The following is a 17,625-nucleotide window of genomic DNA, read 5'->3' on the forward strand; positions in this document are numbered from 1 at the left end:
ACATAAGGTCGTATTTTAACTGATGCGGGTCCCAAACAATCGACCCACTCTCAAGTCGGCTTCTAACGAAGGAATTATAATCGATTTTAAATACAGTAACATACGAAAAGACCCGGGAAGTACGTAGAACGAATCCCAATATTTGTAGCGCCTTTTTACAAATGATAGCTGTATGGGCACTAAATAACAGCTTACTGGCAAACGTAATGTCTAGATCCCTTTCAGATGATATTCGCGAAAGAACTCTGCCATTCATCGAATATTGGAAAAATGATACTCGCGAGACTCCGATGAACGATAAAATATTGCATTTTTCAATATTGAAGTCCAGTGATTAAGTATATACGTATAATATTATGAAGTGAAGTATATAGTCCAATATTGAAGTCCAGAGTACAGTGAAATCCAGTTTGTTACGCCTGCCCCAATCTAATATAATTATATTATCAATACCAAGCTGGAGTTTACGACAATCGTCCAAGGTGACAACTTCCATGAAGATTTTCAAGTCATCAGCGAACAACAAAAACATACCATTTTTAATGACCATTGCTATGTCATTTATAAAAATCGTGAACAGCAATGGCCCCAAGTTTGAGCCCTGAGGGACACCAGAAAATTTATTGAATGTTTGTGACTGTGTTTTATGCTTTTATGTAAATACCTAGTCATAGTGGTGGATTGATTTCCATCACTTTTTGGTAGGCGGTACTATTAGAGCATTTTGGAAAATCTCGTGGAACCACTACCCGAATAACACTTATTCCTTCTTCTTCGATGGCGCTACAGCTCAAGTCGAGCCCTGGCTCCTCCACCGCCGTCCTCCAGCCGGAACGGTCCTCCGCACGTCTTTTCCAGCTCCTGATTTTTAGCAGCTGGTTGGCATCTTTTGTAATGTTATCACCCCATCGTGTGCGTGGCTTTCCCACTGGCCTTTCCCCCCTGGGTTTCCTTCGAGGATCTTCTTCGGTATCCGTGAATCAGACATGCGCTGGACATGGCCTGCCCAGTTTAGCCTCTGGAGTTTTATGAAGGTAGAGAGTTTTGAATCTTGGTATAAGCAAGTGGTAATAATAAATATAAATAACACTTATTTAGATCCAGACAAGTATGAAACAGACGTATAAGTCAGTGAGCGGTGACATGCTGAAGCAAAGTTGGTACTGCCTATGAGCAGATTAAAATTGCCGCACGTTACTATCGGTAGTCTCAAATTTAATTTTTTTTCAGTAGGTACCCTTCTCCCTATCATGGCTAACTTTAACAGATACACGAAAACAAATTCATTAAAATTATGATTTACAATTTCACAAATATTTAAAGAAAGTTGGCGTCGCACACACTCCACAGAATCTACTCACAAAAGATTATATTATTTGCATTCCTTCCTTAAAATATCGCCGCTTCGTGCTATCACTAAATAGAGCACGATCTACCTATCTGCATTGAACGTCTCTGATAGTTAGTAGGTAGCAGTGGCGAGGGGTAGAGGTAGGCTGTTAAGATTCGACATAAATAGTGCACACTAAACTTTGTTAGTCATACTTATTTGTTTTCATTGCACTAAGAATACAATTTGAAGATGGTGCTGGTTAGTTTTTAAAATTATTAAAACGTTTAAACCATGCCTACGCCAAAACCAAAATCGATAAAAAATATTCTATAATTATACCATCATAAATTATCCGGTGTCCGAACTTAGAACTAAGCTCATCACAGTATAAAAATGATTGAATGATATGTTAAATGTTAGCATGTGCGTCCTAACTCAGCGGACAACTTATACTGGTGGATAAAATATCTAAAATAATATATGGTTTAATGGCATAATTTTAGATATTTTATGGATAAACGAATATTTTTTGACTATTATCTATTATCTATGGCTTGGATAAGGTATCTAGGGTTTAATTGAATTTTAAAAAAAACCAACGAATACTATCTACACACCGTAGTCTTACCTCAATGAAAATATATAAGTTGGACTGAAAAAGTTTAGTGTACACTATTTATGTCAGATCTTAACAGCTTACCCCCACCCTTCGTCACTGGTAGGTAGTCAGTAAGTTATTAATTAATTAATGAATATTTAATCAAAAAATATGTATTTCTTCCTCTTCCGATAGACCACGAACTGTAACGTTACTGTACATAGTAGTCGAAGCAGACTTGAGAGTGGGTCTATTGTTTGGGCACCGCATCAGTTGAAGTATGGCCTTATGGTGGAGAGGGTTCAGAAGAAATTCTTGAGACTCTTTTATTTGAGGTTGTACGGATAGAGGTTAGAGGTTAGCGGTTACGCCGCTATTCTGACAAGACGTGCAAGTCTGCGCTCTAAGTTTAAATTCAATAATTTACTTATAAAACTGAATTACAATGTCTAAAAACATCGGTAATACCATGGAAAATGTGGATTTGTTGTGTGTTATAAGACAGCAGTCTGAAATGATTGCCATGTTGTTAAAAAAGGTAGAATCAATTGAAAAAATTCTAACTGATCACCAAATTTATAAAAATAAATCAGTGTCATTTAAAAGTGCAATTAAGCCCAGTGCAATTGTAGTAGACGTACCGTTGCCAGCGACATCGCCTACACCGGCAGCGCGTGCACTAGCGAACGAGCGAGCGAACGACATTGTTTGCTTCTCGCTCTCGCCTCCTGTGCCGGCACCGAGATCGACACCGCCACCAACTTATGCGAGGACGACACGGTCGCAATCGAAAATTAAAACAAAAATAGAAAATTATCCTGCACTCGGGGTTATTCCAGCAGTCGCCCCAGAAGAGGACTCCTCATCGTCACACGAGGCCTCACAACCGAAACCAGCTGAAGATTTACCTACGCCTAGGATTGTTGATGGATGGGCCACCGTTGCAAGGAAGCGGCGTGTCGCGGTTCGGGGAAACCTCGCTGGACGAGCGAAAACTGTTGTGAAGCAGTATCACATCTGCCCGCTTCACAGAGATACAACAACGGCTGATGTTTTAACCTATTTAAATAAGTTATGTACCGCTGATTTCACAGTCGTGAAAATTAAATCAAGGGGTGACTACGCATCCTTCAAGGTAGGTATCCCTTCTGAAGTCACGGACACTGTTTTGAGGGCGGATAACTGGCCACTTCACTCATTCATAAAAGAATGGGTGTCGAGAGTGGAAACTCCACGGTTGCCGGTTAGCTAAAAATTATGTATTAACACTTATTTTATGTCATGTCGTGAACGTTTTGAATTTGTAATTTGTTATGTTCATTATATGTAAAATAAATAAATTTGATTGATTTGATTAAATTTGACTATCCGTGGCTTTATCCAACTGACTTTCTCTTAGGCATGCATACATACTGCAGTCTGCAATTTAGAAGAAATCTTTATTTAGCTACGTATTTTTTCGACTTATACGAGGTATAAATGAGAACTTTGTCTTAAATGAGAAAATGGGCCATTCTGGGCAGTGTTGACCAGTGTGTCCCTGATAACTATCTTAGAAATAGAGACCATCAGTTGTTTATTCTCCCAAAGTGCAGAACCAACCTGCCACTTGTAATGCCAATTGGGAGGGCTATAACTATGTTCAACGAAATTGCTTCGGGTGTTGATATATTCCACCTACGTGAGAATGAGTTTAGGTGGACATTGTTTTATAAATTCTTAAAATAGGGTCTGCTTAACTCATCCGGTGTACTTCCTTGTACCTATCTAATTTATCTACTGATCTATCTCTTTTTTTATGTAATACTGTTTTATATATCTTTGTTTCTAAATGTCATGCTGTGAAAGTCTTAAACTTATAATTTGTAATGTCCAAAATATGTTAAAAAAATAAATAAATTGAATTGAAATTGAATAAATTGAATTCAATTACCGACCACTCCTCAAATAGTATTCCGTCATCCATTGTTGCGATAAAATCTCTCCTAAGTACAATACAATTCTCGCTAAGTTAAGTAGTACAATGATATTACGTTTGACTAATCAAGCAACATATTTTAAAAACTACTTGAAATAGGTATTCGACCATGTCCGATCCTAATACGATCATATGGGCCTCCACAGAGTAGAGGTTTGTATTAACAGATTTTGTTTTTTACGAGAAATGGATGTCAGGCACTTGCTTAACCTATTAGGTCCATACCCTGACTCACACACAAATTGAAAAACAATATGTGTACTTGCCAGACCCTGGATTCGAACCTGAGACCCACGGCGTGATAGTCCAACGCTCAAGCCGCGCGACTACCGTGGGTATAGGTATAGAGTTATGTTAAACCTTTCTTTGCTCTATTACCAACAAGTTTATGCGAATTCTCACGAAATCCCTGACACTACTCTCTGAACCCCGGTATTCCGCTGACCCAGTTGGTAATCACTGGTCTAGAGTCTAGTTAGACCCTAGACGACATCTAGATATGTTAAGTTTGCCTTGAACACTCACGATTACATAAAAAAAAACAATTAGTTTGGCACTTCAATTTTATTTTTTTCAATAGCATTGTGCTCATTTAATACAACATTAAATAAAGCTCAGAAAAGTATGGAATACAATTGGAAAACGTCCAAGTGAGACTTTTGTAATAGGTACAGTTTATTGGACTAGGATATAATATTATTATACGCGTGATATTATTTTGATTTTGTTTCATAGTATTCATATCACCATTTTACGTCTGTATTTTATTAATTTGTTTAGATTTGTGGGTTGCCAATAATGTTTATAGTCAGGGGCGGAACTAGATACTGCAGTGCCCACAATGAAAAGAAATAGTCCCTCAACGTAATGCATTAGCTGCAGCGCTCGTAATGGAAAATTTTACAAACCGGAGCGCTTGATAATTTTACGAAAGAATCAACATAGTTATCTAATTTTATATGTATTATATAAAAATAAGTGTGTTAGATTTTTTGTTATATATGGCCCATCTAGCTCAGACGGTCATTTTTTTCCCATGAGACGGAGGGATTATTTTGAGGATTTTATGAACCGGAACGGCGCTCCAGTGCGCTCCGGTCCTTTGCGAGCCCTGATTACTTATATATATTTTTTAATATCATTTATTGTACAAATGTTTCTGTAACAGATACGTACCTACTTATAAGTTCAACAGTGCTCGGTAATACTGATTTAAATAATATTAATGTAAATTTAACAATGTATGTAGGTATATACTTTCACCACTAGCGGATCCTGATATTAGTATGGAAATAGTTCACAGAAATACATTGCGTCGTTGAAACTAGAAAAATGTGTAACTCGCCATCTGGTGGCCATTGTCACCCGTCTTGCAAATAGTGTAATTCAAAAAAATTCGTATTATTGTTAAATCATAGATGATTTCTCCATAACTATATTAGATTTGTTTTACAGGAGTTTTGGAGTTACACAATTTTCTAGTTTCAACGACGATTGACAGTATTAGCACATAATTAAACAATATCTAAGTGCTTTTAAATTATTCATCAACCTGAAATCAAATATCAATAATATATATTGTACTATGTAATGATGATAAAAACTGAATTAAATTGTGTCGCATGCGACATTTTTGTTGTAGAGAGATTCGTTTATAGTAAAATCAAACAAAAATATGACATGTTGCTAGATCTTTTTTTAAATATATTGATTCCAATTTTCAGTTACCTACTTCTAATAGATAATTACAAACAGACATGTTTTAGTAAATATATTTTATGGTACAATAGATATTTATCGAAATAAAATAGCCAAAAAAATAAATTAAAAAAATACAACAATCACGGATATCTTATTTGTTGATGAATAATGGCTTTGTACAAAACTTTATAATAACATGAAAATTATAAGCACCATTTAATGACACAATGTTCATTAGATATTACCAATATTTTCCTTGTGGAAGTCTCCACTCTTTTACCGCCCTACCCTCAGGAATGACGTGTCTCCTCCTATAACCAGCGTAGTTTAGGTCTCCCATCCCTTTACTTTCTGGTAAATTGGAAAAGAAATTTTTGGATGGTTATGTGCCTTCCATCCTTGAGACACGGCCAACACAAAGCGATCCCCACACTTTCACGTGTGAGATGACAGGGAGATCATTCACGGTTGCATTTTCCTCACTACGTGCCATGTGACTCCGATATCTCTCTCGATATTATCTTTTCGAAGATATCTAGCGTCCTCACATTTTTTGATAAGGTCCAACAGTCCGATGTATATGTCAATATGCAGTCGATCATGGCCCGAGGGTTTGTATGGCTTTATTTTAGTTTTATTTGTTAGGATGTGTTTACTAATTCAAGTAATTCAATTAATTCTTATATAAATGTCAACTTTGGAAAGGAAAAAGGGCGTAACCCTCAGTTTTTTCTAAATATGTTTTATTGCATAATAACGTTGTAACAAAGGATGTTAGCTGCAAATGCTGACTTATTATCTAAATTTAGCTAGCAATAATTTAAAAAAAGAATGAAGTTACGTGGGAAACACGACTTAACCATCATTTTTGTTGTTTTTTTTTAATTAGCTCAATAATTAATATCAGATTAAGGATATAAAAACCAAATTATTAATAATCATTCATTTTAAGGTTATATCTATTTTGAATTTTAACTTTGACTGAAAAACATAACAAAAACGTTTTTGTGCCTCCTGTAAAATTTGATGTGTGTGGATTACGCCCTTTTTCATTTCTACAGTCGATATTATAAGTATGTAAATACGTAGTAAATAAGTGACGAAGTATAGTCAAGTAAAAATAATTTCTTATTTATACTAAGTGAGCGATATTGATGTATTGCACTCGGTTATAAATGGATAGCGACGTGCAACCGACTAGCGGCAAGCACCCGGAAACGGTTTGAAGAAAACGAACTCAACTCACCTTTTGGTATTTTAATCTATCTTTAAATCAAAATTAGGACGACACGAACCAGAATAATTATACGACTGGCCCCTTCCCGGAAATTGACTGCACGCCTTTGAACATTGGCAATCATTCCTTTATTTATATGCACGGCTCTCTCCAGATGCAAACGTACAACTGCCTTATTATTGTGAATACTATTTTTAACCTTTTTTATTAGGTAACAGTGGCGAAGGGTGGAGGTAGGCTGTTAAGATCCGCCATAAATAGTACACATTTAACTTTGTTAGTCAAGGGGAGGTATTTGTTATTCTTGAAGACTACAATTTACAGATGGTGTCAATTAGTTTTTAAAAATCAATTAAACCCTGCCGAAGCCAAACCATAATAGTTTTGGTATATCTACTTTGGGCGATATGACAAAATTGTGCACACTTTTTCATTCATACTTATTTGTTTTCGTTGGATTAATAATACATAATAATATAACACATATAATTGTTGTTGCATTTCTTTAAATTCATTAAACCCTGCCTAAAACAAACTATAACAGATAAAAAATATTATTCTATCTATAAAATATCCAGTTATGTATGATTTAATTGCATAATTTTAGATGTTTTATAGATAGCCGAGTATTTTTTGACTATTATTTATTATGGCTTGGTTTCGCAGGGTTTAATTAAATTTAAAAAAACCAATCAACACCACCTGTAAATTGTAGTCGTATTTCAATGAAAACAAATACGGATGACTGACAAAGTTTAGTGTGCATTATTAATGGCGGATCTTAACAGCCTACCTCCACCATTCGCCACTGCTAGGTAGGTACTAGACATAAAATAAGAGTTTCAATATTTTTTCAGTGAGTATTCGCATTGTATATTGCATAATAATATAAGAGCATTTTACCCTAAAATGCATAAAATGTGCTTCACATGCACAACAGTGCGGCTGCTTTCAGAATATATTTTATTTTTTCAATATTGTTTAAATTAATCTTCTGAATAATTTAATTCTAAATTACAGCTTGGAAACATACGTATTAGAAAAAACGTTCAACCGAGTGGCACTGGGACTCACATCTTTCACTTCCCGGGTGAGTGCTCTAGCTCTAGCTATGAATCCGTCTATGATCCGTGTAAATTATTTCTAATGACTACGTTTTATCTTAGGCAGGTACTAAATAATATGCCAATTAGAAGGCGATCAGTGATCACCTTTGTAATCAATTAATGTAAATTACAGACGTCAGATGTCAGCCAAGTTTTATCGACCTTCCTACACGCTCCATTTTTTGCATTTTTTTATAATAGGTACCTATACTTTTTATGTTTTTTAAAATTATGTATTTTCTATAATAAAAATTCTAACATTCTTAAATCATTTCTTTTAATGTGTTAACTGTCAATATATGCTGTAACTACATTGTAGTATTGATTAATTTAATAAAACGCAAAATATTTTTGTACTTTTTCCACTTTTTTATTTAATAAATTTGGACCAGTTTCGTCCGCCTCAAATGTGGAATAAGTACAAAAATATTTTGCGTTTTTTAAATTAATCAATAATTCTTAAATCAATTGTGTATTCAACAAAAGTATTGAATACAAAAATAATCTTCTTAAACTTTTACCACAACTATGTATATAGTTAAAAAATCAAAGTTCCACTACCATTTTATAAGAAACATGCATAGTGTATTGCATGGCCCCCACATCCTGAAGCGGGCCCCAAGACTAGGATCTTTGTCGGACCCCCCTACCTATCGCCAAGGTTAAAGGCAGTGTGACGCTCTACAGTAGCGTTTTCCAAATGGCGTTCATGGTAAAATTAAGGGTATTTAGTGTACTTTTAATACTTGGGGGCCATGGTGTATTGTCCAAACTATACAGGTAGGTACCATGATGATGATAATATCCATACTACTAAAATAATTTAGGAATTCAATTTAAAATCTAGGTGGAATATATTATATGGACACCATAATTTGTAGATATTCAACCACATTAGTAAATAACTTTTGTAAAACATTATGTCAGTACAGTACAGTCATAACTGATTTCAATATGAAATGATTATAGAATAGTGGAACCTCCGGTACCCTATCATTTTTACAGTTTCGGCTCCAGTTCGGGGTTCTCAATATTCGGAAGTAATGGTTACGGCTCCAAAATCATTAATGGATTCTCATGGCTCCAGGGTTCAGTTCCGGTTCCATTCCCCGCTCTGAAACAGACACTGACTAGTAATGAGTTGATGACTGATAATTTACATGATAAACTGTAACGCAAAAGAAAATAACGTAATCATTGCGAACTTACATGTAAACACAGAAAAGTGGGAAAATGTGTGATCGATCGTCGATGACCCTCATGTTAAATGATGATTATCTTTATATCCATATTTCATCCTCTCAATTTTTCACTCATACGGCAGCAGGGTATAGGTGACAGCATACAGATATTCAAACAACTCACACAAAGTCACAAATAATACAAAATCATATTAGGTAGGTACTATTGTCAAAACACCAGCACTAGAGAAGGACTGCCTTCAATTCATGTCATTCAATTCATGTATAGAGAGTCTCGAGTCGAAAACAGAAGCAATTAGTATTCGCTTCGGTGACGAACCTTCTCCCGACATATTTAATCTCACTCTAATAATAATATTAGATATCGATTCGGAACGAACAGTTTACAAACTTCGGTCAAAAAAGTATCTATTTTAAAAATTGAACGCTCGCGCAAGCACAATCTCTTTCACCGTTTTTTTGGCTAAAATAAACAAGGTTTGTTTTGAAATTGCTGGCAACGCGTAATCCAATTTGCTGAAACAATGAATTAATACGTTCTGCCACTAAAAAACTCATTTTCTACAGAATAAAAAAATATTTTCATCTCATGTAAACATGAAGACTTTTACGAGCTGGCAGACCTGAAATTGTATCATAAGATCAATAGGAAAATGTTGCTTTTCCTGTGACATATTAAATGATACAATAATTGCGCAACAATTTTATTATTGAAGCATTTCTCAAAGCCCCTTTCGAGAAGCAATGTTAGATGGCGGGTTTATGGACATCGAAGCCATCACCAGGTCTTCCGACCGCGTCTTGTACGTCATGAAAAACTGCCGCTGCTACTGGGCCACCCACTGGAAATCAAAAATCAAGTAATAGATTCTTGAGTTTCCACCGTGTATACTTCTTCCATCTTTCCTCGACGTTTCGGACTCGCTGCAGAGGCCATTATCTATGTGTTATGATGAAGTGTATTGTATTACTCTGAGCAACGTTTGCTCTTAGCTAATCCAAACAATACCTATTTATACAGCCACATCTTAAAAGCCTCCGCCCTCCGGTGTTATGATGGCCGGTTCCATCGACGTCCAGGTTTTGACGATGAATACACAATATAGAAAATGATCACCCTCCTTTGAATGCCCGGACATAGGGTTTGGTTGCAGAATAAGTATGGTGTTGTCAATTATCTCATACTTAATCGTATTGCACACTATTGGTTTTAAGCTAAGGTTTATGATTTTAAAGACATGAGAAAATGACAGCCTATCACAGCCTGCACTGTCTAATTATTGTAAACAATGCATTGATCAGAATCAGTCGCGTCTTCTAATTGTATTATTTAAATACGTACCTACCTCCATAAAATGTTTCAAAACGCTGTTTTCCGAAATAGTTTTTAGTGATTTCTGTATATTATTATGTTCCAGACAACAACCGATAATGGGGAAATAGTGGCCCCATGCAAAATATGGCAGCGCCTGCGAGAAAGGCGATAGCAGGCTCCATACATCGGATAAGGGAATTTGAACTAGAGAAGGTTAGTATTAATTACAGAGGCCTCTAAAATAAGTGAATAAGGTAGGTAATGCGAGTTGTGTAGACTGTAAAGTATCGGGGACCCACAATATGTAGGTAGTGTCAAGCGATATTTTCGAAAAACAACCAATATTGATCCTTTCTGCCACACTTAAAAGACTGAAACATAATTCACAAAGTAAATATAAAACTAAATGTACGAAATTAATAGATATCGCTGTTAATTAAATCATAAGAAACATATTAAATGAAAAGGATTACTTAATTAAAATCAAACACAATATAGGTGCCTACCTACCTGTGTACAGCGCTCGAAATGGACTGAACGCACCGGAGCGCAGCTCCTGTTCGTGAAATCCCCAAAATTATCGCACCGTCTCGTGGAAAAGGTGAAATGTTAAAAAGTTATGAAATTTATTTACTTCATATACTTTTTTTAAAAAGTTTATACGAAACTTGTCGAACTCGTAATAAAAAATATATATTTATGACGTAAACCTGGATTTTTGTATGCGGGGCCGACAACATTATGCCCTAATCTTGCTTGCCACAGGTTAAAAGATAGTCACTTCATTTTATCGACTGAGTTTGGTAGGTATATTTCTATATAATACATACAATTATTACATAAATATGTAAATATTTTCGGAAACTTATCGAGCGCTCCGGTTCGTAAAATCTTCCATTTCGAGCGCTGCCTGTGTACTCATAACGATCAACACAGCTTTTGTCCGTATATAGACAGATATTTTCTACTGAATTACCACAAAGAAACTATTCCTGACCGATATGATTAAATTTAATGTATCGTTCTGATATTATGTGAGTAAGGTACCTTCCTACTTATATAATATTGCGATTGATTAATAATTATCATCAGTGACAACAACCCAGGGCGGACCCTATCCTCCTCCAAGAATTCTTCCATCTCTCCTAGCTTGGGCCACTGTCCTCCAGATGTCTTCATCGGCCGCTCTAGCCTCTATGTTGATACAATCCAACCGCCGTAGTCTGAACCTCGTTTATTACCCCGGATGCCCATTGGAGGTTGGTCACAGTCCATTCTTGCTACATGGTCCGCCCATCGGAGTCAACCAAGTTTAACGTATGTGGAGATCCATTATTCTTGGAAGAGCTTCTAAAGCTTCGGGTCAGTGACGTCCCGTGGGGGTAGCAGATTGAGCATAGCTTGGGGTGGCAGTTAATCGAAGGGCGGAAAATCGTGGAGAATCATTTGGTATATATAGAAATAGCTAATATTATTTTATTTACGTGTCGTATAGTAAAAATGGTCTGAAAATAATATTGCAAATAAATAATTAAAATATAGTATTGCTAAATGGTATATTTTAATTATTTATTTGCAATATTATATATAATAAAATATAGTATTGCTAAATGGTAACGCCCACGGTGGCCGCGCGGCATAAGCGTTGGACTACAAAGCCGTGGGTCCCAGGTTCGAATCCTGGGTCTGGCAAGTACAAAAAAATTGTTTTTCAATTTGTGTGTGTCAGGGTATGGACCTAATAGGTTGAGCAAGTGGCTGACATCCATTTCTCGTAAAAAACAAAATCTGTCAATACAAACCTCCACTCTGTGGAGGCCCATATGATCCTATCAGGATCGGACATGGTCGGAAAAATTGCTAAATGGTACAGACCAAATGTGTCGGAAATATACACCAAATAGAACCTCAGACTTCTGGTAATTTGGGATCTAACATGATAACCTATTATATTTATTCGCTTTTTATATCTAAATTTAATTTTGTATATTTTAGTGGTATAATATATTTTGTTAGTAAGTAATGTATCCATAGAACACCAGCGCTCGAAATGGAAAAATTTACGAACCGGAGCGCTCGACAGTTTTCTGAAGATTTTTACATTGCAAAGTTTCTGTTTTTTTTTCATAAAAATAAGTGTGTTAGATTTTCTATTATATGGCCTATCCAGCTCAGACGGTCAAATTATTTATTCCACGAGACGGAGCGATAATTTTAGCGATTTCACGAACAGGAACGGCGCTCTGGTGCGTTCTGGTCCATTTCGAGCCCTGTAGAACACATTTCTTAGATATTGGAGTCGTGAAAGAATTCTAAATACTGTATTAAAAAAAATGGGGCGGCATTTTGGCGCTGCCTAGGGGCGGTATTTTGTCTAGGGACGTCACTGTTTCGGGTTATGTTGTCGCGATTCTTCTCCTTCTAATATGGACCCATATATCTTGCACTGCACCTTACTCTTGACCTTGGTGATAGTCAAAAGTTTCGACCCGCCGGTCAATATTGATCAGATCAGCGTCTTATGAATATTTCAAAGTTTTGTAAACAAAAGTTAACGCCATTAAAATGATATTCGATGATTTTATTTTTTCTTTAAAAATTAAAGGTATGTCTTGCGGAGGAGTTCGACATTCTTCAGATAGTCGGGGAAGGATGGTTCGGCAAGATCCTGCTCGTGGAGCACAGAGGAACCGACACGGAGATGGTCCTCAAAGCTCTCCCCAAGCCCTACATCGCCCTCAGAGACTTCTACAGAGAGTTCCACTACGGCCTGCATCTCGGTGCCCACAAAAATATCATCACCACTTACGATGTCGCCTTCGAGACGGCCGGATTTTATGTCTTCTCCCAGGAATACGCCCCGCTAGGTAGGTATATTTTCTTTTATATTCACAACATTATTTTCGCATATTGAAAAACATTTATTATGTTAGCGTAATCGGTCCATGATTGTTGGCTTATCCTTATGGGTTTGAATATTTAATCTTTTTTGCAATACGCACAGCGCTCGAAATGGAAAAAAATACGAACCGGAGCGCTCGACAGTTTTCTGAATATTTTTACATAGTAAAGTTATCAAAGTATATGTGTTTTTTCATAAAAATAAGTGTGTTAGATTTTCTATTACATGACCTATCCAGCTCAGACGGTCAAATTATTTATTCCACGAGACGGAGCGATAATTTTACCGATTTCACGAACAGGAACGGCGCTCCGGTGCGTTCCGGTCCATTTCGAGCCCTGAATACGCATACAGCGGTGATTTTCTTTTTTGACGCAGATGATGATGATGAGATCGATTCATCGGAAGATTTAAACGGGAGCCTCGAAAAAATACAAACCTGTCATTTAATTATAAAATTATACCAAAAATTTTAAAAGATGCGTAAAATTTTTATAAATTACTAGCTAAAGTACCCGGCTTCGCACGGGGTCGCTTCGTGGTTATATTTATCTTAGATATTTGAAAAATAATAAGAGGTAATTATTTCTTTAATATTAAAATATCTGTGTAATACAATATGGCAATATGAAAATAATTATAATAGGAGTAAAGGTCAAACATAAGAACACTAAATTAAAATCGAATCCAAAATATGAAAACGTTATTACCTAATGTTATAAATATGTAGTAAAAAAAAAAATCAAAATTGGATGGAACAAACAAACAACAAACTTTGTATGTTATATAATAATAATTTAGAAACCGCACACAACTGACAAAAGTTTCATCGCAATCGGATGAATGGTATAGGAACGCATACGAATAGTAGAAGAAGATGATTTTCTAATTCAGAAACCTTCGTGGGCATGCGCATGACAACTCACCAAAGTTTCATTGCAATCGGATTAATGGTATAGGAACGCATACGAATAGAAGAAGATGGTTGTACTAATTCAAAAACCTTCGCGGGCTTGCGCACAACAACTGGTCAAAATTTCATCACAATCGGATGAATGGCATAAGAACGCATACAAATAGAAGAAGAAAAAGATGATTGTAGTAATTCAGAAACCTTTGCGGGCAAGGGCACAACAACTCACCAAAGTTTCATTGCAATCGGATGAATGGTATAGGAACGCATACGAATAGAAGAAGAAGAAGATGGTTGTACTAATTCAGAACTCTTCGCGGGCGTGCTCACAACAACTGGTCAAAATTTCATCGCAATCGGATGAATGGTATAAGAACGCATACAAATAGAAGAAGATAGAATAGAAGAAAAAAGAAAATAGTTGTAACAATTCAGAGACCTTTGCGGCGTGAGCACAACAGTTGATCAAAATTTCATTGTAATCGGATGAATGGTATAGGAACGCATACGAATAGAAGATAGAATAGAAGAAGAAGATGGTTGCACCAATTCAGAAACCTTCGCGGGTGTTGGCACAATTACTGACGAAAAATTTGTTGCAATCGGATGAATGGAATAGAAACGCATACGAATAGAAGAATATAGAATAGAAGAAGAAGAAGAAGATAGTTGTACTAATTCAAAAACCATTGCGGGTGTTACCACAACAACTGACGAAGGTTTCATCGCAATCGGATAAATGGTACAGGGACCATACGAATAAAAGAAGATAGAATGAAGAAGAAGAAGAAGAAGATGGTTGTACTAATTCAGAAACCTTCGCGGGTGTAGGCACAATTACTAACGAAAATTTTATTGCAATCGGATGAATGGAATAGGAACGCATACGAATAGAAGAATATAGAATAGAAGAAGAAGAAGAAGAAGATGGTTGTACTAATTCAAAAACCATTGCGGGTGTTACCACAACAACTGATGAAGGTTTCATTGCAATCGGATGAATGGTATAGGGACCATACAAATAAAAGAAGATAGAATGAAGAAGAAGAAGAAGATAGTTGTACTAATTCAGAAACCTTTGCGGGTGTTGGCACAATTACTGACGAAAATTTTATTGCAATCGGATGAATGGAATAGGAACGCATACGAATAGAAGAATATAGAATAGAAGAAGAAGAAGAAGATGGTTGTACTAATTCAAAAACCATTGCGGGTGTTACCACAACAACTGATGAAGGTTTCATCGCAATCGGATGAATGGTATAGGGACCATACGAATAAAAGAAGATAGAATGAAGAAGAAGAAGAAGATGATGATTTTTCTAATTTAGAAACCTTCATGGGTGTGCATACAACCACTTGCCAAAATTTCATTGCAATCGGATGAATGGTATAGGAACCATACGAATAAAAGAAGATAGAATGAAGAAGAAGAAGAAGATGATGATTTTTCTAATTCAGAAACCTTTATGGGTGTGCATACAACTACTTACCAAAATTTCATTGCAATCGGATGAATGGTATAGGAACCATACGAATAAAAGAAAATATAATGAAGAAGAAGAAGAAGATGATGATTTTTCTAATTCAGAAACCTTTATGGGTATGCATACAACCACTTACCAAAATTTCATTGCAATCGGATGAATGGTATAGGAACGCATACGGGACAGACAGACAGACATTCATTTTTATATATTAGTATAGCCTATACTCTTCCCGCAAGTGCAAGCAATAAGTTTACAAAGTTTTATCGCAATCGGATGAACGGTATGGCTGCGCATTAAATACGAACAAACAAACACACAAATATTAATTTTTATATATTAGATTGAATATAAAATATAACGAAATTCTTGCAACTACCTAATAGCAAAGGGGATCATAGCACAGTTACATACCTACTTGTAGGTACCTATACAAAAAAACCACTGTAGGTACTGTTATGTGTCATCAATGTAATCCTCAATAATAATTATGTTTAGTTAAGAGTGTGATTTATGGTTTTTATTTTATTTTCTATCGCTGTCTCAAAATCCATCAGTTTGCATGGGTATGGCGGGCTGCATTCAGCCAACTTGGAGTCGCATTGAGGTCAAGGCTGTATTCTGTGAGGACCAAATGTCGTTTGTTCAACGCGTGCGTGGTACCTGTGCTCCTGTATGGCTGTGAGACATGGCATCTTACTAAGCTTCAAGGGTCTCCGCTTTTGAGCTTTGAGAATCGATGTCTCCGCCCAATCTTAGGTACATTGGTACGACCACGTTATAAACACCCGAGTTCGTGAGCAGACACAGCAGCCTTCGGTGATTGAGGTAATCACGAAGAGACGTTTTACATGGCTGGGGCATGTGTTTCGGATGCCGCCAAAGAGTGTGACACATCGTACCCTTGTGGTACAGCCACAAGGGTTCCGTCGTCGCGACCGGCCCTCCCTCACCCTGCAGCGGTGCTATAAAAGCGATCTACGCGCTGCATGTCTGGGATGGCGGGAGTCGCAAGAGTTGGCGATGGAGCGGCGCGAACTTGTGCTTGCCCTATTCCCCAATGCTGAGTCGTGACAGGGTGAAAGAAGAAAAAGAAAGTTCGCATCTACATCAGTTTCGTGGCAATTTAAATTCCTCGATCTTTCCATATAGTGATAAGACGTGTGATCGCATTTTTCGCAATCTGCATGCACCTTCTTATTTCTGGTTCACATTCGCATCTTCGACTAATGGTTGATACGAAATATGCAAACTCGTCCAGTGTTTCTAGAGTTTGAAGTATGGTTGCTGCCGGTAGAAGGCTAGCCCAAACATACCTATATATTAGACATAAAAAGAAACTGTTAAAGTAGAATCGAAAAGCCCAATAATTAATAATGAGCTATGATGTTTAAGTGTGCTATTTACTTTTCAGGTGACCTGTCGTCAAACGTGTCGGATACGGGGATAGGCGAGCTGCACACGAAGCGCGTCGCGAAGCAGCTCGCTGCGGCTCTGGACCACCTCCACGCCAGAGACTTGGTTCATAGAGACGTCAAGCTCGATAACATTTTAGTCTTCAAATCAGATTTCTCCAGAATAAAGCTGTGCGACTTTGGTGAGACGAGGAAATCACAAACCGACATTCGACGGAGGAATGAATGGCTGCCTTATTCACCCCCAGAAGTGCTACAGACCAGAGTCGAAGAAACGTACAAGTGAGATCAAAAACCATCACTGTTTCAAAAAAGTACTTCAATCATTACTTGGCTACTACGGTAACAGTTGGCTACCGCATGTGTTCTTTCCATCTCCTGCCACGTCTCCACACCCTTCAAAGTAATTCAAGAACATCTTATTCTATGTATGCGGCT

At 36.7% G+C, this 17,625-nt stretch overlaps 1 protein-coding gene across 1 annotated transcript in view; it reads left to right on the plus strand.

The window, feature by feature from the left end:
* The window catches only part of LOC147063165 (uncharacterized), a 41,372-nt gene that overhangs the window by 15,891 nt on the left and 7,856 nt on the right, over positions 1-17,625 (plus strand). Inside the window, exons 2-4 of the mRNA XM_085959500.1 lie at positions 10,574-10,683; positions 13,076-13,337; positions 17,187-17,469. Coding sequence (XP_085815626.1) covers positions 10,606-10,683; positions 13,076-13,337; positions 17,187-17,469 — 623 coding nt within the window. The 5' untranslated portion in view covers positions 10,574-10,605. The remainder of the gene's footprint in view (positions 1-10,573; positions 10,684-13,075; positions 13,338-17,186; positions 17,470-17,625) is intronic.

Source organism: Rhyacophila brunnea, unplaced genomic scaffold (assembly GCF_057557595.1).
Source record: "Rhyacophila brunnea isolate RB1 unplaced genomic scaffold, BYU_Rbru_1.0 scaffold_9, whole genome shotgun sequence".
NCBI lineage: Eukaryota > Metazoa > Arthropoda > Insecta > Trichoptera > Rhyacophilidae > Rhyacophila > Rhyacophila brunnea.